At 44.4% G+C, this 27,536-nt stretch overlaps 1 protein-coding gene across 2 annotated transcripts in view; it reads left to right on the top strand.

Annotated features, from left to right (window-relative positions):
* The first annotated feature begins 12,066 nt into the window (after nucleotides 1-12,066).
* Nucleotides 12,067-27,536, top strand: part of LIN28B (lin-28 homolog B) — an 83,541-nt gene continuing 68,071 nt past the window's right edge. The window contains exons 1-2 of one of the 2 annotated variants that reach the window (XM_056487962.1): nucleotides 12,067-12,100; nucleotides 18,879-19,066. In XM_056487962.1, the coding sequence (XP_056343937.1) occupies nucleotides 12,067-12,100; nucleotides 18,879-19,066 (222 nt within the window). Of the gene's footprint in view, nucleotides 12,101-18,514; nucleotides 18,594-18,878; nucleotides 19,067-27,536 lie in introns of those variants that run through there. The other variant, XM_056487961.1, reaches the window with a different exon arrangement.

Below are 27,536 nucleotides of genomic sequence, written 5' to 3' on the forward strand. Positions count from 1 at the left end.
GGAGTTTTGTTTTCTACCTCAGAAAAAGAAAAAACAAAATAAATACCTAAACAGAAATACAGGTACCAGGAAGGAACTCTTCCCCATCTATAAGAAATAAACAAAAATTAAGTGAAAAAACAGCTTCTAACCATGGCTTGGTTTTGTTTGTTTATTTTTCAGAAAAGATTGAGTAGTCTCAAACTATTAGCCAAATACAGCTAAAGTTGTGTTAAAGTAATATACCTTTGTGCTGGGCTAGATATATAGATATATAGATATATAGATATATAGATATATAGATATATAGATATATAGATATATAGATATATAGATATATAGATATATAGATATATACACACAGAGTGTGCACCAATTTTTAGGTAATAGAATCAAATATTAGGATTCTAAATAAATGTGGGTACTTAAAAACTTCATCTGTGAAACATGATACAGCTTTCTATGACTGTGCCTAAATAAGTTGAAGTGAAACAGTTTGGTCATTTGGTCAATGGAGAACTCCCTCCTGAGCCTTGGAAATATCTCTCTGTTCCACACAAAACCTTTTTGAGCTAAGTAAGGCACGGTAATTGAAGGCTAGAGATGTTCCACAGCTGCTTTAATCACAGGCTAAGATCACACAGCAAAATTCTGTGTAAAGCTTTTTCTGCTGAAAGAAAGTTATAAAGCAGTGTATGATAAGTATTTTAGAGCTTTGTGCTTACACCAAAAAATGCTAATGAATTCTTGAAAGCCTTACTGTACCCTCAAAAATTAAATCTACAAAGGAAAGCCCAAGAATGGGAAGTTCAAGGCAAGCATACTAGTGCTTCATGATAGAAAATACATGTGAACTGGGCTCACTACAGACCGCGTTTTTATCTCATTCTCTTGAGGAAATGGAATTGCATTTGCTTTCCATCTCTTTGTTCTCGGGCAAATTTTGAACCCTTTTCACAGTTCCAGCCCAATTCAACGTAAAGGACCCGGAAATACTACCTGTCATGACGAAAGCCAGCAGTCAGGAAATTGAGACTGCTAATTGGTGTCCTGTCCAGATGGAAGACAGTGTGACTTCACCGGCCGCCTATTGTTTGATTCACCAGTTGGCTAATCCTCAGCAGATGTGCCTGGTGAGGAACCACACTGCTGAGAACCATCTCCATTTTGCTAGTGCATGTGGAAAGTGGTGACTACTGGAGCCTGTATAGAGAGGATTGGTAGGAAAAGTATGCGAAACATTGGTAGCCAAACTTTGTTAACCCTTCTATTTTTAGAATAATGAACAATACCCTTGGGTAAAATTGATGCTGGCTGTATGTAAACTACCTCTGGGTACTCCATGGATGAGCTAGAAAAATAAAACTAAATAAAACTAAAAATAGTCTCATATGTCAGCAAATCATGGTGCAAGACTACTGGGAATGGACGAGTTCTGGACGAGCCAGTTGTACAGTGGGAACCCTGCCTGCTTCGTGGATGTGGACTGCACACCAGCAGGTGGTGGCTGCAGCTGGTTAAAATACTGTTAAGACGTGCAAGGTCGTTCACACAGGAGCGATGCCCTCACCACCTGCCAGCGGCAGATTTGGGGGTGGGTGCGCAGCAGCGCAAGAGGACACCGCAGCTGGAGAGTCCAGTGCTCGGGGCGGCGGAGCCGGACACAACCACAGGTGCCGAATGGCCTCCGTGATCCGCAGCCACGGGGGAGGAGGTCGTTGCCGGCTGGGGCGAGCGGGGCGCTCCGGGCCGGCCCAGGGGAAAGCGGCCCCGCCGCGGGCGATGCGGGCTCCGGCGGGGCCGTCGGGCGGATCCCGGGGCGCGGCCGCCCCGCCCCGCGCGCCGCTCCCGCGGCCCTGGAGCGCCCCCGCGCGCAGCCGCCGGTGCCGCCCGCCCGCCCGCGGGGAGGGCGGCGGGGCAGGTGCGCGGCGGCTGCGGCGGCGTGAGCCAGCGCCGGGGCCGCGTCCGCCCGCCGCCGCCGCCCCTCCTCGCTGGCTGCCGCCGCCGCCGCCTTCCCGCCGGCAGCAGCGCTTCCCTCTGCCGCCGCAGCTCGCCTTCTCCTCCTCCGCTCCGTCCGCCCAGCGGCTCGGGAAGGCAGAGCCCCCCGCCGGGGGCGCCCGTCGGTGGGTGCGTGCCCCCCAGCCCCCGCGCTCGCCTCGCCACCGCGGCAGCCGCCGGCACAGCCCCGCTCAGCCCGGCCACCATGGCGTGCGGGAGGTAAGCGACCTCCCTTCACCTCTCCCTCGGCGGGTCTCGCCCTCCCGCCGGCGCCGCACCTGCCGGGGCGCCGGTGGGCGGCCGCGGGGAGGGGACGGCCGGCGGGTTTCTCCGGTGCCGGAGGAAAAGTTGCGCTGGGCGGAGGCGGAGCGGCGCCGCATTGTTGTGTGTGCGGGCGCGGTGTTCCCTGCGGGCGGCGGCGGGGCGGGTGTACTTCCGGGTTCGCACCTTTCTCCCTTCGCCGCCGCCGCCGCGCCCCCTCCTCCGCCGGCCGCCGCTGCCCCCGAGCCCGCCCGCTCCGGCCCCGGCTGCCCGCGCCCGAGCCGCCGGCACGGGGGAAGGGGGCGCGGGGCCGCGCCGCCCGTCAAACGCGGACGACGACGGCAGCCGCGGTAAAGGGCGAAGGGACGCAGCCGCCCCCCGCGCCGAGCGGGGCGCCGGGCGCAGCGCCCCGCCGGGAGCCGCCGGCGGCCGGGGCCGAGGGACCGGCGGGGACGGTGCGGCAGCCCGACGCCAGGGGGCGGCCCGCGCCCCGCCGACCGACGCCGCCGGATGGCGGTGACCGCCCGGCGAGCGGCCGCGGCCGGGCGGGGCGGGCAGGGACCGGCGCGGGGCGCCCGCGGCCCGGCGGAAGGGAAGGCCGGGGGAGCAGAGCGGACTGACGGCGGGACGGGAGCCGCCGGGCGGCGCGGCCGGGGAGCGGAGGATGGGGCTGAGGCGGCGCGGCCGGAGGGGTGCGGGGCCCGGCCGCCCTGCGGTAACAGCGGCGGGGCGGGCGGGGGCCGCGTGTCACGCGCGGCGCCGTGTGCGCGGAGCGGGGGGTTTAACGCGAGTGGCGGCGGGGCCGCCATCTTGGATAGCTCCCGCCGCGGAGCGCGGGGTCGCGGCCGGGCCGCGGGGACAGCGCGGGGACAGCGGCGCGGCCGGGGGCGCGTCCCGCCGGCCCGGGCCGGGCGGGCTCTCCAGGGCGCTGTGACATCTACCCCGCCGCTGGCTCTGAGGTGCCAGCCCGGCACGGTGCGGGAGGACAAATAAAAGTGCCGAAATGCCTCCAACACGCCTCGCACCTCCTTGTCGGGTTGCGCGGCCGCGGGTCCGCTTGCGCGGTGCGGTACGGCCGCGGCATCTCCGGGCTCCGCGGGCAGCGGCCGTGCCTGCGCGCCGGCAGCTCCACTCGGCTGCTGTGCTACTGTAGTGCACCACGGAGCGGGTCAGATAACCAGCGACCGGATGAGAACGTTCGGCTGAAAATATGGATACAGCAGCAACGCACGCGTTTTGTCCAAGCTGTAATAAAATACGCGATTGGCGTATCTAAATAGATTTGAAAACTCTTAAGTTAATTTTAAGTATCTTTTAGCCTTAGCACGAGGGCATTACCCATTTTTATCTGATAAACATATTACCGAAAGAGATTTAATTAATTTACTTGTTTTGCTCTTACCAGTCGTTAGCTTCTTAGTGATGGTGAGTAAATTATGTACGATGGTCTCCCAGTGATGGGACAAAACAGCAGTGCACGCTACACCGATTTGTTTACAAACTTGATTCCTTTTGCTTATGTAACTGGTCTTGCTGTTCTTTTTTAAATAGGCCGTGGGTTTTCCCCACGTGTTTTGGAATTTCCAGTCTTGCATAGAAATTGCAAGTATGGAGAAGTGTCCTGTCATGGAGAAGTCATCAGACACTAAGAAAATAGTTACAGCTAAATTTGGTCATAGTTGATTTAAACGTAATTGTATATGCTTTTAGTGATATCCGGATGTAACATTGGACTAAAGTGCAATAGTGCATGTTTGGTTTTAGATTGATATCTGTATGCTCTGCTTTGCAAAGCTACAAGTCATTTATTTTTAAAAACACACTACTGACCCCCCCCACCAAAAAAAAAAAAAAAAAAAAAACAAAAAAAAAAAAAAAAAAAAGTAAAGCTTCAGAGGAGATAATGCTGACAAACTTGTTTGGAAAATTATTTGTAAGATACGCAACCAAGCCATAATTCTTCAAAGGATGATGATTTATTTCCCCCTTTGGTATAAGAGTAGTAAGAATCAATGTTGAATTAAATTATGACCTAAATTATTAATACACCAGGAAGTCAAGTTTCCTTTGCTGTAGTCAAATGGATCATGTATGTAATGGCCAAGGTAGTGATTATATCTGGTGTTTGTCCTTGCAGTAGTTACAAAAATGCAGCAGTACTAAAAACTCTGCCTGTGTGTTTATGACAAAAGTAACTGTCTTCGACTCTGATAATTTTAAAATACATTCTGTAAAGGACTGCTGTCTCACTTTTATCGAAACTTTTTAGTTTAATTAATCTGAAAATGTATTAGCTGCACGTACTGAGAATTTCACGAGAGGGAAGACAGTGATATGTAAATGAAGAAGGAAACCGCACATGCTCTCCCTCCTAGGCCTGCACAGCTGCAGTCTAGGCCATTTGCAGGATGCAGTGGTAGGTCACACGCAGCGTTTCACGTTTTATCCCGGAGCAAGGAAGTGGATTTTAAAGCCCAAGCGGTTAAGCCATTTGTTCCTCCTCTTTTTCTGCTCTGTAACCCCACGGCAGCGTTTTGTTTGCACGGCAGCTGAAGCCCGCGGCGCGCAGCGCGATCCTCGGGCGGAGAAACGCGGCACCGCAGGGCGCTGGGCCAGGAGCCGGCTGCCGAGGGAGCCCTTTCCCCTGGGCTGGGAGCCGGGTCCGAGGGAGCCCTTTCCCCTGGGCTGGGAGCCGGGTCCGAGGGAGCCCTTTCCCCTGGGCTGGGAGCCGGGTCCGAGGGAGCCCTTTCCCCTGGGGGGGAGCCGCGCATCGCCCGTGGCCAGCGGAGGGGCAGCGCGGTGACCCGCGGGGTGCGGCCCCCGCCCCGTGTGCTCCGTGAGCGCGGCCCCGCTCCGTGAGCGCGGCGCTGTCCGCGGTGCTGAACCCGCGGCCATGCTGTCCGTCCCGTGCCGTCCCGTGCCGTGCCGCGGAGCCCCGGGCGAGCTGCCCCGGGCGGCTCTCGGCCGCTCCAGCGCAGGGGTCACGGCAGGGGAGTGCTCTCACCCACGGCCTTCATGTAATAAATACACTCTATCGCTGTGTCGGATGCTGACAGCAAAATCAGTGGCAAATACTACAGCGCTTCGGAGCACGAGCTCTCTCACCAACGCAGATTTTTTTTGTGGCCAGCTTGGGAAGCTTAACGTTACCTTTATGGAATGGAAGTGTGCGGATGAAACCAGCAATTAGACAAGAACTTGGTGTTCGCTATTTTTAACCACAGGTTCACTTTATGAAAGGACATTCTGAAAGTGTCATCAGTGAGAATGAAAGAATCGCTCATGGCACAGGCAAGGTTCAGGAAAAAGCAGGTATCCATTAGCAGCAATGCAGACACAGGCATGGGTTTTTTTTTCTTTTTTCCTCTCTTTAAAAAAAGACAAATTTAGAAAGGTATGCTGTCTAGCAGATCTTATTTTTCAAATTCACTTTAATGTGCTGCAACATCTCTAATACATGAAAATAAAATGAAAACCTTTTTTTTTTTTAATCACAGAAACAAGCATTCATTTTCTGTAATTGCTCACTGGGTGTTTCAAATACAGTTGAACAAGAAAAAGCAAATATGCTCCTCTGGTGTGATGTGTAGAGGCTGAAAAAAAAAGATAAAACCAACATGATGTGTTTCACATGGGAGGATAACAATTTTAAAAATTCATTCTGCTTCTAAAAATAGAATGAATTGATATGCAGAATGAATTGACCTTCAAATTAAAGGTCAGAGGTGACAAACCAGGACAAAGGTCATGCAGCTCATTTTCAAGCAGTTTCTAGTTTTTTCATAGTTGAACAAAAGCTTAATTATACAGAAGAGTATGGACTGTAATATTTAATTAGTCAATTCTAACAGAGAAATAAAGGTATTTTTACACAATTCCCTGTTTTCTTGAATGTAGTTCTATTAGGGAATTATTTGTACTGTTACTGATGCAAAAAATGGGTGATGTCTTAAATTAAAATATTTAAATACATTTCTTAAGTTAACATTTAATAATCCACCATTTGTACTTAATATTACTGCTTCAGAGATGAGAGGGTTGTATAGCCATTTTCTGCTTTTTCAGTGATTTTTAGAAAAAAAAGTCCCACTCATGCTATTGTTTCAATAAAGTTAGATTGCAGGTCCATTCATTTTGGCATTCACTTATTATTTCTAGCAAACCACTTCCCCAAAATCCTACTTCCAGTCTGCAGCATTCTATATATCCATATGCAGTAATTAGACAGCCCTAATACTGTCTATGTGATTTTTATTATATGCACTAGGATTCAGCATTCTAACAATTTGAAGGTATTGGTTTGCTTTTTATATCAATGATATCACATTTAGACTAAACCAAGCTTTCATAAATATTCTGAAGGTTGTTATAAATATTCTATAGGCTGACCATATGCAGTAAGGCAACATCTAAGGAAACTACTAGAAATTCAACTGTTAAAATTTGTATACTCATTCACTAATAATTTTGTTTCACATATAGGGTTTTTGCTTTTCTTTCAGAAACTGTATGTCCTGTACCTACTTCAGCTACTGGAGTGTGCATTATTTTCAAAGTTTTCATGTTTTCTTTTAGAGATTGTGACCTTTTAGTTATATATCACCGATGTTCTTGTTTACTTTTTTTTTTCTGGTTTGAATTAATGAGCTATCTCCACTAAAGTTTATAAAAATTTACCATTACATTACTTTATTTGTTCAGTTGTTTTAAACAATGACTCAGTGAGAAGCCATTGACATACAGGACTGATGTCCACTCCAGTGGAAATGGGAAAGATGTGCCCTGTACTATCCACTCTTCTAGGAAAGTGAATATTGGTTTTAAAATACAGACACTCCTCTTTAATTTCTACAGTGTTTGATTTGATTATTTTAATGGACAGTACCCATATCAGTACTTGATAAGCATATTAAAAATACAAATGATGATAAAATCTGTCATTAGTAGTGCTCTCAAGTAATAATTCAGTGATTTAAAAAACCCAACAAAAATGAAGAAAAGATTCTGTGGCTTGTAGGTAAATAGCACATGCAAATAAGACAAAAGTTCTGTGCAAAGGAAAAGATACGTGAAGGGTGTGTAAATTTCATCAAAACAAGTGTTAATGTAAAACATCTCAGAAAAGAGGTCTGAACAAACCATAATAAAGTTGTTATAAAAGTAAATAAAAATTATTAATTTTTAAAAATAAAGCTTGTAGTGTCATCCCTTTTGAGGGGATAATATTAAAATCCTACTTGGCTGCAGTATTTTTATAAAGGTTATTTGTAAGTTATACAAATACTGAATTCAGCTTCATTCTTAATTTGACCTTTAGCAGGTATTTTTTTCAATTCTTCATTTGGCATTGTTTTGTTTGCAAATAGTTATCAAGAAGGGAAATAAAATCTTATGCTCCATATGTAGTTTCTCACAGAAACAGACAACAAAATAACTCAATGATCAAGCTCTGAAAAATGTTACCTATGATTTGAGAACTTGGGCTTTTAAAGTTATTTTCCTTATAAAGTACTGATATGAAGTGATTTAAGAAGTACAAAGAAAAATCCATCTGAAAACATGTAATAAATCACAAGGTAGTTTTCTCATTGTTCCATTTGCTGTGTAGCAAATCAATGCATGGCAATTTCAAATGCTCCTACTAACAGAAAACTGGGAACAAAATACTTTAAATATGTAGGAAGTAGAACAGCAGTGATCCATTTTTAAAATTGTGTGTTTAAAAAAAAAATCATCTTTGAATCACAAAATCTTGTTTGAAACATACCTGGTTTACATTGGTTTTTAATTAAATAATTATGATCATTGTTTAGTATATGTATATTCAAATGCAGACCATAAGGAATTGCAGATTTAATTAAATCAAATGCACTAAATATGCATTCAACCTTTAAACAAAATTTTAACCCTTTAAACAAAAATAACCTTGTTCAGCATATTCCTTTGTTATATATTATCAATGTTTTGAACTAAATAAATGCTTAATAGTTTTTATTGCTAAAACAGTTGCCAGGATAGTAGTATCATTTAATTTTGTGGAGAAACTCTGATCCTAGAGTTGTCAGACTTTCATTGATTCCCATTCTGATATCTTGGCGTTCATTACCTTTTTTATTGCCCAAAAGAATCAGATTACTAACAATAAGCACATTTTAACTTTCTTTATTCCTGTTCTCACTGTAGTCAAATGACATTCTTATACAAAATTAAAAGGTGCATAACTGGATGCTTGATCCTAAAAACTTTATTTCCTAAAAATGGAGGAATGCTTAGCCTTTTTTATATCAGGAATAAAGCATATCTGGGCTACTGCCTAGCTGTGTTATTTACTTGAAACTGTAGTTACCCTCCTTCAGATCAGTGACAAAAGGAAATAAAATTAGCAAAGAAAGACTAAGTTTTAATTAGCTAGTTGTTCAATTAATTTTCTTAAGTCAGCATTGTAAAAATATTTTAGAATATCTCACATATGCTTGCTTTTGTCTTCACATGCTAGAAAAACAGTGTAATGATGGATAAAGTATGGAGGAAAAGCAAAGAAAATTATGGCTAAACAAATAATAAAATTGTGAGAGCTTTCAACTTTATCCACCCTGTAATTACATAAGGGCATTAACACTTGCGTGTAGCTTTTCAGGAAATCTTACTTTCTCTTATTAATGCATTTCAAAGTATCTATAGTAAATGAATGAAATGAAAAGGAAACTGAATGAAATGAAAACGAAAAAAAGAGTTTAAAAAATGAAAACAAATCAGGAGGAAATCCATTATTTAGAACTGCACATTGAGGAATCTCAAGTAAAACAAGTAAATTCAGAGTGTCAGACAACTCTCATTTGTGATGTTTGAAATCAAAATACAGTGTGCATAATGCTTCTATCAGCAGCCAAGAACAGTAAATATGGTCAGTTTTTACTGACTAGTTCAAATGACAGCAAAGTTTGTTAATTTATCTGACTGGTGTGTGTGTGTGTGTGTATATAGATACATTTTAAAAGCTCATGTTTTATGCTCTTACTGTGCTTGAGTTCTGTCCACAGAGTTAAAATGTGTATGCTTTGCAGTATTAATCCATTTAAGACTACACTTCTGATGTGTTAACTAAAAGAAGATCCTTTCAACACTGGAATATTTTCTCCTATTCCTTTGCAACACCATTTTTCTTGTTTGTCATAAAATAAAGGATTGCTGGGTTTTGCTTTCTAGTTCTTCTATTCTCTAATCATATTAATACTACCCAGTATTCTTTAAAAAAATACTGCTGGCTTTACTCTGGAAGAAAACAGTCCCCTGGCTACTGCTGTGAAAGAAACAAGTTTAACATATTAATTTTTCTTTTCAACTTACTTTTGGAGGAAAGCATATATCTTATTTAGGTGGAGTAACTCTTTATGTCTGCTTTACTTTCTAAATCCTTTGGCAGCGAACTTATTTAAGCTAATGAATTCAAAACAATGCATATTTCAGAGAACTCCTTTTAAATAGATAAAAACTTGCTAGTATTTTTTCCTGATCAGTAAGTTATTAAGAAATAGACTACATAAGCTGTTAAGTCAGTTGAATTACAGAGTGTGCTACTTGTAAGGGAAAGTGAATTACCTTTGTTGGGTGTCTGTCAGTGGATACTGCACTTTTCATTGTATTTCCTCTCCAGCAATAATTCCATATGGTGTTCTCTTACGTTATTTTTCATGCTTACTGTTACAGTATCTTTCCATGTGCTGTGAATGCCTAGTTAAAATAAGGATTGTTTTCAAAGGTAGTGACTTTTTCTTTGAAAACTTCTTGCTGTCTAGTGCAGTTCCTCAGCATTTATTTACTTACCTGCAGTTACAAAGTTCATGTAAATACCAAGATAGTTTCAGAAGTAACATACTAAAATACTTTTTTGTTTTGTACATCTTAAGTGGGCACAGGAGAGTTCACCGTGAGCCATTTCAGAGCCCAAACCTGCTTCCATTTAAATCAGAGGCTGATTTTGTATGTCTTTCAGTAGGATATACTAAAATACATGCCAGAATAGTTTCTCATTTAAACTGTCTATTTACATGAGTTTATAGAATTGAAATATCTAAAGCTTACCAAGCTTTAGGTATTGTATCAAGAAGCTTTTTGTAATAACTATAAAAAATTAGAAATCTTTTTTTCTGCTTCGTAATCTACTATGTGACCCTCTAGAATATGTGATGCTTAAAAATGTGTTACAAAATTACAATACTGGAAACAAGAAAAACTTGTGCTGTTTTCTGATACAGTTTTTAAGAACTGTACTTTCCTCCTTTGAATCCCAACACCACTCTCCCCAAATACTTATTTTTAATCCCTTCATGCACTGAAGCAGGCTACATTCCAAAGCCAAGAACAGATCTTTTACTCTATGCTTGCATATTTCATTATGTTGCATAAATAATGCAGGTAAATCTGAAAGGCACAAAAGCCACATAGCCACAGGTTGGCAGAACAAAGAAGCAGATACAAGAGATTGGGCTTCAGTGCTTGAAGGTGTAAAAGCAGAGTTAGGTTTTAAACTAGACAAAAGTCCACACAATCCCAGTGGAAAACTTAGTTACTACAAAGGAAGAGGAACTGAATCAGCTTGCCAGTGTTGTTGGACTGAAAAGAAAGATTGTATCACCTGCTTTTCCAATTTCTGGAAAGGATTAGGAATATTTGACTGTAAGGGAAAACAAGTTAGAGAAAATTGGTTCTTACTTGTCTTTGTTCATTCTTCTGAATTTGCTTACTCCTGTTAGAATAGCAAATTTTATTTTTTATTTTAGTAAAAGAGCAGGGAAGCTGTCCATATGTTCTCTTAAATGCAGAAAAAAAAAAGACAAAACTCAGATTTCTCTTAAACAGGTTGATACCGCAATTCCTTGTTTATTTTTGATGGGTTTTAGTTAACATAGCTTATTCAAAAAGACAGTAGAGGGTGACAAGAGGACAGGCTTGTGGCAGGTGAGTTTGTGCATGCTCCTATCTAATCATCCTTCATTTGTTAAGCAAACTGGACAACCTAAGTAATAAGAATACTTCAAAACCAAAGTACTTTTCTTAATGCTTCATGCCATCTGCAGCGGGTTTTTTTCTGTGATATTTTTGTAGACATACAAAATAAGACAGGCCTTTTACAACTAGAGCAAATGTACACCTTTTATGAAGTTTCATGAAAGTTTCAAGTCACACATCTGTATTTGTATGACAGATTTAGTTTAGATTGAGACCTAGAATTTAGTATCATTACATACTATGCTCTGCAGTTTTATCAGTCATAACTAAAAGCATTTTTCTGTTGATATTCATAAGTTGGCATTGAGTTACTGTTTTGATCACGAAAGAACCCTGGAAAATTATTTTTATTGGCTTTTCTTAAGCCATATGCAAGGTATTACTTGATTGTTTAATATGTACAATTTAAGCATAGTAAAGACAACTCAGTAGTTCTTAGGTTACCTACTGTAATTAAATATTGATAAAGGAAAAAAACACCTTCCAATATTCTGCAAATCTGTGTCTTTCCCCCCCGTTGTCATCAACTGTGTGGCTTTCATTAGAAAGGGGCAATGCTTTTACTGGTGCTGGGGGGCAGGGGGAAACCAGCACTTGATTTTTTTTTCTCTTATGCCTTGGTTATCTCATTGTGGTTCTGATGAGCTAGCTAAGTCTCAAACACTAGGTTTACAGGTCACTTCATAGAGTCCGTGCCCTGGCACTTTATGGCCTCCTAATGAGCCGTTAAACTGGAGATGAGGTAATTAAATACGGTGCTCTGGGACAGTGTACTCGGTACTGACTCCAGCTCTCTGATTTTAGGTTCCTCAGAAGACGATGAGGTCATTCAAGAAGGTCTCCTCAGGCTCAGGTCAGTCTTCTCTACGGCGTCTTACGTGGCTGACTGTGTATCTGTAAAACTGAGGTACTTCAGCACTTCTGTCCCGCTGACTCTCATGAACGTAATCATTGGGTGGGATGGGGAAGAATCGCAAATTTTGTGCACAGGCTTCAGAGTTCTTGTTGGATGCAGTCTTGAGTGTTCTGCTTCTGTAAGAAAAATAAACAATTACGTAAGGAAAGTTTATTTACAATAACTCCATGTCACATGCCTGTCGCAAATGATGGGAGCCCACGGGTTTTGTATGAGCTCTGCGGGACCACCACCCCGGCAGAGCGCCGGTGGGCGCACACACCTCAATCACTGACTAAAATCCACACTCGTGGAGTTATTTCCGTGCCGCTATCACAATACAGCCACGCACCTCCTCCGATCGCCACGCCTCAGCAGTTCCTCCCGTCCAGGCCCCGGCCCAGCTCTGCCCGCCCGTCCAGCCCCCGGCCCATCCCCTCTGCCCGCCCGTCCATTCCCTCTGCCCGCCCGTCCAGCCCCCTGCCCATCCCCTCTCCCCGGCCGGGCGCCCTCCGTGCAGCCGGGGCGCGGAGCTCCCCGCGGAGCGGCGCTGCGCCCCCGAGGGAGGGACGCGCGTCCGGAGACCCCCGCAGCCGCCCGCACGGCGGGACGCGCTCCGTGCAGCCGTGGGCGGCCTGGGGCGAGCGGCCGGCGCCCGGTGTGTGTGTGTGTGCTGGGGCGGGAGGAGATGTCCGTGTCACCGCCGGGCTGCCGCTGGCCAGAGCGCCTGGGCGCTTGCCCGTCGGGGAGGATGAGCTCCTGCTGGGGCTGTGCGGCTGTCCCGCTCCCGGTTGGAGCGAAAGCGCCCGAGGCGCGGACCCGCCCGCTCATGGTCCTGCGCCTGCCGAGCGGGAGGCGAGGCGGTGGCACCGGGCTGTGCGGCCGGTCCCTCTGCGAGGGCCGATTTTCCCCGCGGGGCGTTTGCCCTGTCAGACGGTCGCTCCCGACGACTTCCAGAGCCTCCTTAAATCCCCCGGGGCAGCGGCCGCTATCAGTTGCAAATCCGCAGCTGAGAGACGGTTAATGTACGTGAGACCACATCCTGCACCGGAGCTCTCCGAGTGAGCGCCTGCCGCGTCCTCCTGCCCGCGGATCCCGCGCGGAATGCCAGTGACAGCACTTTTAGGAGTGCCCCGGCACATCCAGCAGAGGTGCACGGACGGCAGGGCGCCCGTCTCAACACAAAGTGTTCGCAAAGCTCATGCCTCAAACCGCGCTCCCACCGCAGTTGGAGCAGCGGCGCCTGGGAACCTCGGCGAGAGCTGTCCCGTTCCCGGAGGGAGCCGGGGCGGGCTCTGGGCATCCGGAGCGCCCGCCTTGGGTGTGACGGCTGAGGAGCGCCGGGGAAGCTGGAAAACCAGCTCCTGCGCGGGCGGGAGTGAGGGGAGAGAGGCCTGAAACTGCATTTCCTGAAAAGAGCCGCGGTTCGGCACGGGCGCCGTGCGAAGGCGCCTCTACAAAGCCTCGAACCTCAGAGCCCGCAGTCGCACGTCGGGCAAATCCCGTCCCTGCTAGATGCGAGCTGTGGCAGCGCGCAGTTGGTCCGGCGCTGTGTTTTGTTTAAAAAGTAAATAAATAAATAACAATTGCAAATTGCTTATCCTCTACTATTAAAGCGAGGGTAACAAGCCCGGCCAGGGGAGCTGACGGTGTCCTGAGCGCGTCCGACCCCTCTCTCCCAAAGGCGTGGCGCCACGTCCGCGCTGGGAAAGAGCCGCATTTTCTGGGAACTGTTAAATGCCCAGGGGCAAAGCCCGGCTTTAGGGCAGGGTTGCGGGGACAGACCCGCCGCTTCCCGGGCCCTGACAGAGCGCGGCCGCTGGACGGGCGGCGGACGCGCAGCGGTGGCAAGCGGCCTCTGCTCCCCCCCGAGCGGCACTGGCCACCCCCGCCCGGCCGCTGGCCACCCCCGCCCTGGACCCGGGCGCTGCGCGGCGGCGGAAAGGGAAAGCGGCTTTGGCGCCCAAATTGTAGGTGAGCGGGTTTTGGCGGGAACAGCTCCGCACCGGCACAGCCTCCCGGCCGCAGGAGCGGCGGGAAAGGCCCCCTCGGACCACACATCTAGGAAGAGGCGGTTTCGCTGGAGACCGTGCCGGGAAAACACGACGGGCATCCCATCCCGCTCGGTCCAGCAGCGGCGGGGCGGCGCCGAGCAGCCCGCCCGGGCAGCGCAGCCGAGGGGCCGGGGCGCCGTGCTGCCCCTCCTGCTGCCCCTCCTGCTGCCCCTCCTGCTGCCCCTCCCGCCTGCCGTCGGCGAGGAGCGCCGCCCGGGCTTTGACATGGGAGCTGGCAGCAGCACCCCGAGCTCCGCTTTCAAGTGTAAAACACGCGTTTTGTTTCAAATGCACGCGTTTGTTTGGATTTTTGTGCTTTCAATCAGTCGTTTGTTTGGATTTTTGTGCTTTGTTTTTTTCCTCTGTTTTCTTTATTTTTGTTTTGTTTTGCTTTCTTGTTTTTTGTTTTTGAGGCGGGGGTCTTTTTTGAGAGGGCGAGTAGTGTATTTGGATGGTGGGGGAAGCTGTGCGGCTTTTGTCTTGTTTTGGTTTTGTTTAGGGGAATAGAAGATACCGAAGTTATGACTTTAAAAGCTTTAGGAAGGTGACAAATAGGAAATCCAACACCACTGGTTTTGGTTACATAGTTTCAAGAGAGCTCTTGCTGTGCATGTAGAAAGACAATGATTCCAGCTTCCTATAATTGTCTTTACCAAAATTAGCATCTGTTTAGCGAAATGTAACGATAGAAATAGATTTCTTGAAAAAAATATGCAAACTATGCCATTAAACTAGTTTTTACACGAACTGGCTTGTTCCATTGTTTGTTTGTTCGTTTGTTTGTTTGTTTGTTTGTTTTTTTACCTCTTCCCCGCTCCTTTCAGAATGAATTTTAGAAGGGTGTGGGTTTGGGTTCCTATTTTTTTTTTTCTTTTTAAATTTTTTTTTTCTTTTACCCGGAGAGTTCCCAGCTGGCAACAGCTCTTTACCTTCCACAAAACTTGAAAGGCTGATGTCCCTTGCAGGAAATGAATGAGTCGATAACATCTGACACCAGTGACCAGTCCAGTGACCCCAACCTTAATTCCACTAATACTGGAGGCCTGAAAATCTCAGTAAAGACACATTGCAAATCCCACCCCCCTCCATTTTATAAAATCTGCACTTATTTTGCAACCTAGGAAAAACTTTGAAACCAATATATTTCCATTCATTTATTTACATGGTTTTGTAGTCTTTGATTTATTCATCGAAGAACATACAGTGAATTTTTTCACTGAAATTCGCTAACAAGACATTTTGTCCATTTAATGAACTCAATGAACTTTAATGAAACTTCTGTCTGTTTAACCAATATTCTAGCCTCTAATGAGCTTTTTAAATACCGAATATCGGTTAAATAAATCAATATTTTAAAATAAAGACTTTAAAAACTTTATAAAACGGGTATTTTCTGTCTTTTCAATGGGAGGGGCAGATGAATCTTGTATTTTATAAATCTGCCATCCCGCCATGAGATATGTAGTCTTGGGCAGTTCAAATAAGAGGTGTAAGGATTGTTTTCATCCGGTAACCTTAATATCTTGTTCATAACTGAGGTTTCACGTGTATCAAAATTTCGTACATTTATTATATATTAGATATCATCCAGGTAATAAGATCCAAGCATATAAAATTACCGGAGATTGAATATTGTAAAATAATCGCTACTGTAAGCGGGAAAAGGAGGTTATGAGCCAAAAGCAGTGGTATGTTGCACGAATGCGTAAGGCAGGTCAGTGTAGGAAGTCGACTTGACTGTTGAAATAACCTATAGGAAATTTACGGTTGAAGACTGCAAAGGAATTTCAGGATTTAAAGCTTCTGCTCCACTTGCCAGGGTGCTTGTATTTGTCCACCCTTGCCCACTCTCGCCTCTTTCTTGCAAACGATCACATGGAGCCTCCAAGTTGGTGTTTCACACAGAAATGAGGCGCTAGCAGGGGAATTGACGCTTTCCTGGAAGGCAACAAAAGGAGTAAACAGGCCCATGGGGGCAAAGGCGTTCCCCTTAATTGGGCAGACTGATCGACGCCACTTCCCAAACAACAGCAAGTGCTTTGCAAATGCATAAGCCCCTTGCATTCAGGTTCTGCACGGATCAGTTTGTTGCCTTGGCTTTTGTTTGTGTGTCCTTGGGATAAGAGAGGATGCTGGGGGAGGAGGGGGGAGGTTAAAAAGAAAGTCAGAGTCCAGGTTTTTACGAGATAGGGGCAATCTTTAAAGCACACATATGCGTGTATATACATATGTTCGTGTGTGTGTGTGTGTATAAATATATATATATTTATAAATACCGCATGGAAAGACAGGTTAATGCAAGTAGGTAGTGATGAGGACAGAATATTTTAATCTGTAACTTTATGCTAAAGGAGATGGGCAGACGGAAAATAAAATTAATTCTCACCTAATTGTTTGCCTTTCACGTTTATGAAGTATTATTTTAAAAGCGTTTGGCCGTGCACGCAGCAGCGGGAAGGGCAGGAGGGCAGGGCCATAGCTGTGTACCTGTGAGCGCGGAAGGGGAGTGCCTTCGAAAAGGGGCTGCTACCAAGCCCGTTACACATCACACATTTCTTCTCCGAATTGGATCCCCCCTCCCGCTGGCAGTGAAGACTTAAAACAGCAGTCCCCGGGCGCTGTTATTTCTCCCCTCTTTGTCCTCTTCCCCGGAGGCTTTTTTTTTTTTTTTTTTTTTTTTTTTTCCCGCCCTCTTCTCCAGCAAATCCCCCTCTCTGTCAGTCCTCTCCCAACTGCTGGTTGAGGTTCACTCCAATTCTCGGCTTGAAAACTGGGCTCTTATTTAGGAAGTCATTAATCACATCCCCTCCCCCGGAAAGAGATGGCGGAGAAACCTGTGAAGTACAATTCCTCGCCCCATCCCCCCTCCAGAAATGTTGCGAATCGCTAGATCTCCGCACATTCTGGGGCATATTAAGGTGATACCGCGTTTCCGGCGCGCTTTTAATTTGAATGCGAAATTAGTAACGAGCCGGCCGCGCATCTTGTGCCCGCGTTGTGCGCACAGCGTGCCACAGACGCTTCCCGGCGTGTCTGCACACACGTGTGTCCGTGTGTCCCCGGTCCGGGTGCGCTCACACGTGTGTCCGTGTGTCCCCCGTCCGTGTGCGCTCACACGTGTGTCCCCGGTCCGGGCGCATCTCTCCCGGTGTGCCTGCGGTGGGCACGGATACCCCGTAATCTCCTCCGCACGGCCGCCCCTGCGTGCAGCTGTTGTTCAGCGGGCTGTATCTAGGAACACACGGATTTCTGCACGCACGGGAGGGCAGAAACCCCAGAATAATACGTCATCTCGATTTCCCGTAAAGAGGCGTGCAGATTAGCTGTCCGAAAAGGAAGGGGTAAAAAAAAAAAAAAAAAAAAGGAAAAAAAGCGCCGTGTTGGAAATTTCTTGTTCATTCATAAATTATTTTGGTGTGTCAGGCTACTTGAAATGGCGATTGGCTGCTCCTGCCTCCTGCCAACCCCTTAAGGATCCGATGCGAAATTAGTAGCAAGAAAGCATGTAATTGACCGAGTCACGTGTGCGCAGGGGGCCAGAAACGGAGCGAGAGAGACGGGGAAAAATCAAAAGAGGGAAAGCACATTAGACCATGCGAGCTAAATTTGCGATCGTTCAAAATCAGGATGTTAGATTAATGCAGAAGACCACTTCGATCCACAGGGAAAGTTTTCATCTCACGAGTTTGGAGCAGAGGGCCCGTGGGGCAACATGGCCGAAGGTTAATTTTCTTTTTCTATTGTTTTACTATGATTTTCGCTCGCTCGCTCGCTCTCTCCCCCTCTCCCCCCTCCCCCCACCCCTTTTTAACCCAACTATGCATTACCCTTTTTTAGCAGCTCGCGCAAGGGGGCTTTCTCCAAACCCATTGTTACCCAGCTCAGAAACTGTTCCGTACCGCCCACACCGATTCACAACTTGAAAAGCTTTCAGGGGGCTATTGTTTGAATTGTTCCTGTTTGATTAAGCACAGTTGCAGTGGTGGGATGAGAAAACGGCCGTACACCTGTCCCAACTTTAATCGAAAGTTTATTCCAAGGAGGGATGGATACACGTTGGAAAATAGTGGTTTCGGCGCTGCATGTGCAATAACCAGTTGTGCAATCTACCCAATTTTGCTTATTCTCTCTCCTCCACCCCTCCTCGGCCGGCCTCCCCCCTCGCCCCCCGGTCCTGCGCCTTGCGAGGAGAGACTAATTGGGCTGAGAATTTCTGTTGAGAAATGGGATCGGTCTTAAACCAGCAATATTCAAGTAAAGTATCGCGTTCCGTGCTGTAATGTGGCTGAAAGATGGAGTTAAATGGAAAAATACACGTATGTACAGAAACGTGGGCTGCCCTGGGCTCGGAGAGAGGGAGAGCCTCCGTGCGCAGTGTTTCCTCTCTGTAATCTCCGGTGATTTTATTTTTTTACGTATTTTGGGGAGAAGGTTGTTTATTTCAGGATTTAGGGAAAATACGCACTTTTCACCGTTTGCTTTTTGATTTTGTTTTGTTCGTCTCCTTTTTTTTTTTTTTTTTTTTTTCCCCTGTTCCGTTTTGTAGTAACTCGTTTAAACAGCGGCAAAATGATGTTACCAGAATTTAACTCTTTGCTTTGCATCTTGTCCCTCTCTTCCTTCTTTTTCTCCCCCCTTCCCCCCCCACACCCCCACACCCCCCGCCTTTCCCTCTTCCTCAGCAGGGGCGAGTAAAGGTGGAGACGAACCCGGGAAGTTGCCGGAGCAGGAAGAAGAAGAGGAATCCCAGGTTTTGCACGGAACCGGCCATTGCAAATGGTTCAATGTGAGAATGGGATTCGGGTTCATCTCCATGAGTAACCGAGAGGGAAGCCCCTTGGAGTCTCCAGTTGATGTCTTTGTACACCAAGTAAGACCCGTTTTTGTCTTCTATCTCAGCCTGCCACATTTGGTTGAGCTCAGTGGGACTCCGGTTTTATGTGAAGAGAAGTAACCTATTTTTTCTAGGTATTTAAGTACATCTGTAGTTAAAGAGTTGCCTTAGGTAGTGGTTTTGTTGGCAGTGTACAATTTGAGTAAATAAGGTCGTTAGATTGTGCTTAGTCTCTGTGGCTGGTTATTTGTGCAAGGGTATAATGTTTCTACGTATCTTCCTCCTTGGTTAGAAAAGTCTCCTGTGGTTTTTATTTATTTTCAAATGTCACACTTTTTAACAAGGTTTATCATTTGTCACCAGACTGATCAGGAGCAGATATGCCTTTCCTTGGAAACTGTTTAAAATTAAGCTGGGAAAAGGATAAATAAATGTCGGGTTTCATTCAGATAACATTTGAGTACAGTTTTAAACGGTTTACTTGTAAACCTCGAATTATTCTTTAAAAGCTCATCTGAGATTAGTTAGTGAAATTAAGACATAATTATAGTGTTATTTTGCAGTAATTCAGACCTGAGAGTGTCCCTGTGGTGATACTCTGAGGCGTGTATGTGGTTTGGTCGGTTGATTTTTAATTATTCCTTTCTAGGGAGAAAAAAAAGTAACGATTAAGTATTCAGACCAAAAGCAGTGTCTCTGTAATGCTGTTGGGGATTCTAGGGGTGTATGGTCCATGGTTTTAATTTTAAGCACAGCAGTGTTGATGGTTTTGTGTTTTGAATGTGGAAACTGGTATGAATGCCTTCATATAAAAGTGTTACAGATGTAAAATAGGTACAAAATAATAAGAGAACCTTTTTCGAGATGTGTACTGTGGTTTGTGAAGAAGACCTCTGGTTGTTCTGTAAGTCTCCAGTTGCAACAGTGCTATTTGAATTTCACCCATCTCTTCTGTGAGCAGAGCAGAGAGCTATCAGGTAAAGAGACCATTTTGGGGTTGGCTAGGGCCATGTTAGGGAGGCAGAAGGCATCTTTTTACGTGGCTGTCCGTTTTCTATGACGTTTGCAGTGACGGTGAAGGGGGTGTTCCATGATTGCATAGTGACTGCCTTTTAAAGTTGCTCTTGGTGGCCCGGCTTTATTCTGCAGTAACTTAATCAGGCTTTTTAAAAGCATATACCTTTGACTAGGTTAGTAAAAAGGTGGCTGAAACTTCTGAAGAAACTGCTGCTGTGGCCCATTGCCTTGCAGAGTAGGGTGGATTTCTGCTCTTGCTGCCTTACATGAGCCTGCACTTCAATGGAGCAGCTCACATTTGAAATTATGTACAAAGCACAGAATCCAGTAGTGAACTCACTAAATTCCTACACTTCCTGCTTTGTACTGGCATATAAGCTGCCCCCTCTTTGCTGCTGCTTTTTCTCTTTAGAATTGAATGAATGAAACACTTATCAAAGAACGAGCAGTGTTCCTCCTTTTCCCCTTTTCTTCCCTTCTTTGTATCTTAAGTCACAAAGTTGCTCCTTACAGTTTTATAAATTTACTTTAAAGATAAAACCCCCTCTTTCTTAATGTAATTTTGTTTTAATGTATGTAATTTTTTTGCTTCCTGAATAGTAGAAGACAAATATTTGAAACGTAGCGGTGCTGTTAATAAAAAACACATTTGGAAACAAAGATATTCTTAGAGCTGTGGAAATAGAGAAGTATTGAACTGTGTGATAACCTGATACATTTAAGTAATACTAGACAAGGTTTTTGGTTTCATAATGGAAAGTAGTCATAGAAAATAATAAAGTAGTAGTAAATTTGGAAGTCTCTATTGAGTTGTGTCCCCTAAAGGAGGGGAAGAGAAGGAAATGTTAGACAAGTTTGTTTATTACAGTTTAATAATCGACAACTTATCCATACCCTTGGGTTTCTAAGACAATCACAGTGTAAAATGCAGTGAAAAATGCTATGTTTCATTGCATGTTAACTCTGTGCCTCAGTCATTCTGAGTTTACTTAGAGATATGACTTACTAAGTGAAGTTATTGTTAGTATTATGCAGTGAATTTGCTCTTGCAGCAAAGAATGTACATTTCTCATAGTCTTCATTCTGATGAAATCTAAGGTGTATATATATAAACTCCATGGTGACATGAATCTTCTTTTGATCAGTTTTCTGTGTAATGTAACAGGGAGAACTACTATCTATTGTGTTTCAGAGTACAGTTTAGATAATTGATATTGCCACTTAGAATGCTTTGTTACCTAGCTAGCTGACCAGTTCTAGCAGTAGCAGCCAGAGCATAACAATGTCTTTAAATCTGTAATGTTATTTAGCACTGCTGCTTGTGCAGCAGTCTGTTGCCTGAGAAGTGATTGGACCCTATTCCTATTAGTTTCATTAATTTGAAAAAAATTGTCATATGAAGGGTCCTTTTCAAGGAAAGATGTTAGTTTCTTAATCTGTTGGAACAAAATACTACTGTTCAAAACTGCTTTGAAAATACTTCATCATTTGAGTGTGTGCAGGTCGTGTTGCATGCATTTATTCTCTCATTCTGCAGTATTTGTAGCCACCAGTATAATTTTATAGAATTAGGCAGTTTGAGCAGGGGAGAGAAGCTTCTAGTTTACTTAGTCAAAGTCCTGTCAAAGCTAGCTTGAACCCTGCAACAGCATTTTTACTTTCATATCTTACCCTTTCCTGGTGAGGTTATGCCCAGTTTATGAGATCATGCTATGAGCAAAAACTTACTGTATGTCAAGTCAAAATTCCTGTAATAGTTTAAGCTCATTATACCTAAACTTTTGAGCTTGCAATAAATAATTTTGCTTTCTTCTTGGAGTTCCCCCTTAGCTATGTGTGGATTATAGTCCCATTTTTCTAAAGTCAGTGCTTTGCTAATTGTATACATTGATGAATTTTTAGAGGACCGTGCTTTTGTTTGGATTTTTCTTCTGCTTCACCCAATGAAAGTCCTGTTCACGAAACAGCTGCAGTATTGAGTTTTTAACCCTGCCTTTTAAGTCCCTCCTTTGGTGTTAATCATTTTGATTGATCTCCTCTGAACTACCTTCAGACTGTTGTTACCCTTCTGGTAATGAAGTACCTAGAGCTGGATGCATTATTTAAGGTAGAAACACGTCAGCCATTATATATGTGCATCTGTGTGTCTACAGTGTAATTTGGTACACATATACACGTCCACGGTCTTTCCCTTTGTAGCTCTATTCTGATACAACTTGTATCTTTAAGTCTTGTGTTTGAGTCATTCAGGGTCATATAAAAATTATGAGTCCTAAAAGCTATTTGATTTTTTTGAACAGAAGCCATGCTCGGTGCAGCAATGTGCTTCTTCTGAAAAAAAAATGGAAGAGTAGGAACGAGAGTCCTTTGTAACATTTTTAAATCCAAGGAATGTGCACCTTACTGAATTTACCTCAATATTGTCATATGTTCTCTTTATAAGTTACCATGGAATGAATAATACTGCTTGTTTCTCTATTGTGATGTGAATTCTGGACTTAGTTATTTGTGAGTGGCTCTTATTAAATTTTATAAGAAATCTATTTGTCAAAGGGTAAAAGCAGACTGGAGAGGTGAAGTGAGGGAAACCTTTTGTGGTGCACATGAACAAATGTCTTCAGTGCAAAGAGCTCAGAAGAGCTGAAGTTCTCATAGAATCAGAAAAGGATGATGTTTGTTAAAATTTTTTTGCACATTCAAAATTAGACACAAATATGTACTACTTTTGGATGCTGGCAGTAAGGCAGAAATGCTGTATGTTCTTTTTTGTGCACACTTTGTACAGACTAAGTTAGAAACAAGTGTCTCTTCCTTTGCTTAGTGTGAAGCACAGATGTTAAAGATGATAATGAGCTATAGGGTGCTGAATGTAAACAGATGCAATGAAATGCGTGTTTGTGAGCATCGAGGGTTAAAAATTTGTCTGTTTCTAAACAATGTGTTTTCTCAGGATAGGATGGATTGTTCCTTTTAGATGGAGTGTGGTGGGACCTGGCTCTATAGTCCAAAATTCTTGCCACAATAAGGGATTGATACAAGATTTCTGAACTAGGAACTTAAACACAATCATTCTTTGGGATCCTCTTTTATGAGATGGGGAGAGGAAGGAAGGGAGGAGCAGCATGTAGGAGCTGGTGTATTTTGTCTTCTCATTAAAAGGAACATAGTGGGCTTGAAATTTTTCACTTTCATCTGAACTTTCTTACTGTTACTGTTACAAAATTTGATAAAAAATGGAAAACACCCTGTTTTCTTGCATTGAGTGCTTCTGCACTGCACTATCATTTGTGTATTATAAAGATAGCTCTTACTGTTCCAAGTACCTATAACAAAAGAAGGAGGAAACATTATGGAGACTATTTTGACTGTAAATAGAAGAATAAATGGAAAATGAGACATATAAGCAGCATCTGAACAGTCTTTTCCCTTAATGTGACCAACTATACTTTTCAATGATGAATCAGATACCTGTTCTTTGAACTCCTAGTTTTTAGGCACAGCTGAACTACATTTTCTATGACAGAGTAGGGGATGGCATACACTCAATGCTGAATTTCTTATATTGTGAGCACACATGATCCTGTGCTTTTTCAGGGATGCATCCATTCTTTCATCTAGCACACCTTTTTCATTTTTGTTTTATTGGGAGCCTTTAGAAACTGCTTAATTGCTCAGGATAACTCAAGTCCTGGGCAAGCAAGTGGGATCAGTATTTCATTGCTCCTTATGTTTGATATGATGTAGGAATGCCTGTTGGGAGTGTAAAAGTCCACATGCAGAGTGTGCTGTTACAGACTTGTCTTTGCCTTCTGCTGGGGACCGGGCAAGCCCAGTCCTAATCAAAACAAAAGTGGCTAGCAGGATTTCGGGAGGGAGGCTGAGGAAGGAAGCGAACGGGGAGTGGGGAGTAAACGTGTGTGTGCAGTGAGCCTGTGGGTGGGAGATCCGGCAGGGATCAGGCACGGGTGTCCCAGCCCTGCAGCCTCAGCCTGTGCCTTCCATAAGGGATGGAGTGTCCCAGCCTGCCCTGCAGCCTCAGCCCGTGCCATCCATAAGGGATGGAGTGTCCCAGCCTGCCCTGCAGCCTCAGCCCGTGCCATCCATAAGGGATGGAGTGTCCCAGCCTGCCCTGCAGCCTCAGCCTGTGCCATCCATAAGGGATGCAGTGTCCCAGCCTGCCCTGCAGCCTCAGCCCGTGCCATCCATAAGGGATGGAGTGTCCCAGCCTGCCCTGCAGCCTCAGCCCGTGCCATCCATAAGGGATGGAGTGTCCCAGCCTGCCCTGCAGCCTCAGCCCGTGCCATCCATAAGGGATGGAGTGTCCCAGCCTGCCCTGCAGCCTCAGCCTGTGCCATCCATAAGGGATGGAGTGTCCCAGCCTGCCCTGCAGCCTCAGCCTGTGCCATCCATAAGGGATGGAGTGTCCCAGCCTGCCCTGCAGCCTCAGCCTGTGCCATCCATAAGGGATGGAGTGTCCCAGCCTGCCCTGCAGCCTCAGCCCGTGCCATCCATAAGGGATGGAGCTGCTGGAGACCCGGAGCCAAGCTCTGGCACTCACAGCTGTGCTGCAGTGTTCAGAGAAATGATGGGGACCACTGACTGGGGTGGGGAGTGCTACAGCATTGGGATTTTTTTTTTTTTTTTTTAATTTCTAAAAGTTACTTTTGGCTACTAATTAGTGTCTAAATTAGCATAATGTATGGACATACAGACACATAGACAGACACACAGACAGATGGCAAAATACTTCACTGACAGCTTGATGGTTTCAGATGGTTGTCTGAAGAAACTTGTAGTTGGTTATTTGAGTTAGAGCCACCATCTTCTTAGCCTTCCATATTTCATCTGTTTACCTCTAACCCAAATGCTGTAGTAAATTATTATTAGTAAACCTATATATTATTTAAGTGAATGGCAACACCATTAAGTGGTGGTGAATCAGATCAGACTTCATTGAAGAGTTTTAAACCTTACATGTTGACAAGTGGCCCAAATGCAGAGGACTGCAGTGGAATAACTTTGTCTTAGGAGATATTTCCCTCTTTGGCAGGGCAGTAAGTGCACCCTTTCCAGAGCATGCTATCCTCCTTTTCTCCAAGACTGAGGAAGTTGTGCACAGGGGTTGGGATACTGGAAGGAAGAGGATATTTTGTCTGGGGCACAAACATAAGATATCAAAGCATATATATGGACCAAAGCTAAAAGGAAGTGAATTGTCAGATTGGGAAAAATGTTGTTATTGTTGCTTGTTCTGGTTTGCAACTACATTACTGAAGTAGTAGGTACATTTAGAACCATCTAGAGTTTTGTTTCATGAAGTGTACTCCCATGCAAATATTGTTTAATTCATCTTCTTTAAGTAACCCATTGCAGTAAAGGAGGCCTGCCATATTTCCCCAGTAATTATCAACAGAAGCAAAATTAGGCCCACCAGTTTCTACAAAGGTGTATAAAAGTGACTGTAAAAGAGTCATTTAAGAATGATCCTAGGAACTAGCAGCTAGAGGGTAAAGACCATTTATGATGCTTTTTAAAACCAACACAAATAAATAAGGAGATACTGTTTAAATTTTTAATTCCCTGTATGTAGGAGTGCTTTTTTTGCCCTTTTAAAAATCAGCTGAAAGTAACCAAGACTATTTGAGAGGTATTATGTGATGCTTGGCTCTTTATAAAGGACAGTTATTCAGGACAGATTTGGACTGGCTTTTGCCTGATGGATATCATCAGTGAAAGCAGTGAATCCTTAAACTGCTTTAACATCAGTAGAGTATCACTAAACACCTCTGCATGGAAGGTGGGGAAGTGCTTCTGATTGCTTAAGCTTATTCAGTTGAAGAAACTGGTGTCCATGCTTTTCCTCAGATTAGTTAGGCTGGTTTTGACTTAAAATGGAGGGGGTTTAACTACTTGGGAGATGGCTAAAGGGAATTCCAGATCCTCGCTCCAGAGGTGGCTTGGCTGCTTGAGGAGCAGCTGTGGACCTTGCTGCAAGCTTCACAGTCTGCTATATTATGTAAAACTGGCGCTGAGTTTGATTTTTTCCAAACATGCAAAGCTGGAACATGCAGCAGTTCAGCAGCTGCTGTGCAAGCAGCCAAATAGGGCTTTGCAGTAGCAGTATGGGGTGAATAGGTGGAGCCCTGAACTCCTACAGCCACCCTTCTCGGTGGGAATCCTATGGAGATGACTTGACTTTTACATTTGGCAGCAGTGCTGCTGCCTCAGTAAGTTTCTAGAGCTTTTGTATCACTCTTGGAGTTGGACTTGGGGTAAGTGCTTGTGGGGCTGCATTGCAAACTCAGCTGGGGAAGTGTTCGGGCTGGTATCTGACTTTTGCGTCATTTTTCATAGGGAATCCCCATCATCCCCACAAATAAGGGTGGGCAGTGTTGGCACCATGGAAGGGTGGCCAAGGGTGCAAGCGAGCAGCAGCCATGGTGGGGTGAAAGGTGGTGGAGAACGAGGTGAATGCTGTTGTCACAGAAATGTGATGAATGAAACTGCAGTCTCCTGGTGCAAAATAGCAGAGTTCTCATGTTGCCATCTTCAGCTGGGGATGGAGAAACAATGAAAGTGATGATGACTTTTCAAGGAAAAGGGCATGAGTACAAGCATCTGAGCTCTCTCTGGAAGTGAAATGTTTCAGAAATCTTTGTGTCACACTTCAGTCTTCCAGTTTCTCTTTTTCTTGTTTAGTGATTACAGTTCAGTGGTGGCACTGAAATATATTGATTGCAGTTTTTAAAAAGCACTATTTATAAAGCAGACAAAAAATTCAGGGAAATTTTGATTAATATAAATAATATGTGGGCTTTTTCTTCTATAGAATAGAAATAAGCATATTTACAGGACATGTTCATAACAATTTGGATATATCTTTTTAGCAGATAGGTGAGGTCTTAGTGAAATTAGTTGATAATTTGGAAAGTATAGCTCCTTAATTATTCCATATGTATGGAATTTCAACTTTGAAAATTAAATGTGTCAAAGCATTTGAGATTATTTGTCTGAGAGTTTGTAGAATATTCTTATTCTATTATCATTGCAGGAGCCAAGAAAATCATACAGTTTCTATTCCAAAATTCTGATCTGCACTAGAATTGCATTTTTTTGGAAGGAGGAAGGCTGAAAAGTTTTGATTAATTTAGTAAGCTAATAAATTAGTATTTTCACTAGTTAAAATTGTTTAGCATTTAAAATCTGGGTAAAGAAATCAAAGTAGTATTTCATGACTATAACAGGTCTTGTGCACTGTCAGAAAATGCTGATGTTGTTATTACATTCACAAATGTGTAATTCTCATCTCTTTAGCTGATAGTGGCTTTCCCATCAAAGATAATCTGTTCCCAGAGAGACCCTCTTTTAATTAGTCATGTTAATTTATCGGTATGCAGTGTTGAGAGAATTTATTTTTCTTGGTTGTTTTTATTATAGTGCCACGTGAGGCCACTTTAACATTTGTGTTACAACTCTCTGTTTATGGTCA

The sequence above is a fragment of the Oenanthe melanoleuca genome, chromosome 3 (assembly GCF_029582105.1).
Source record: "Oenanthe melanoleuca isolate GR-GAL-2019-014 chromosome 3, OMel1.0, whole genome shotgun sequence".
Taxonomy (NCBI): domain Eukaryota; kingdom Metazoa; phylum Chordata; class Aves; order Passeriformes; family Muscicapidae; genus Oenanthe; species Oenanthe melanoleuca.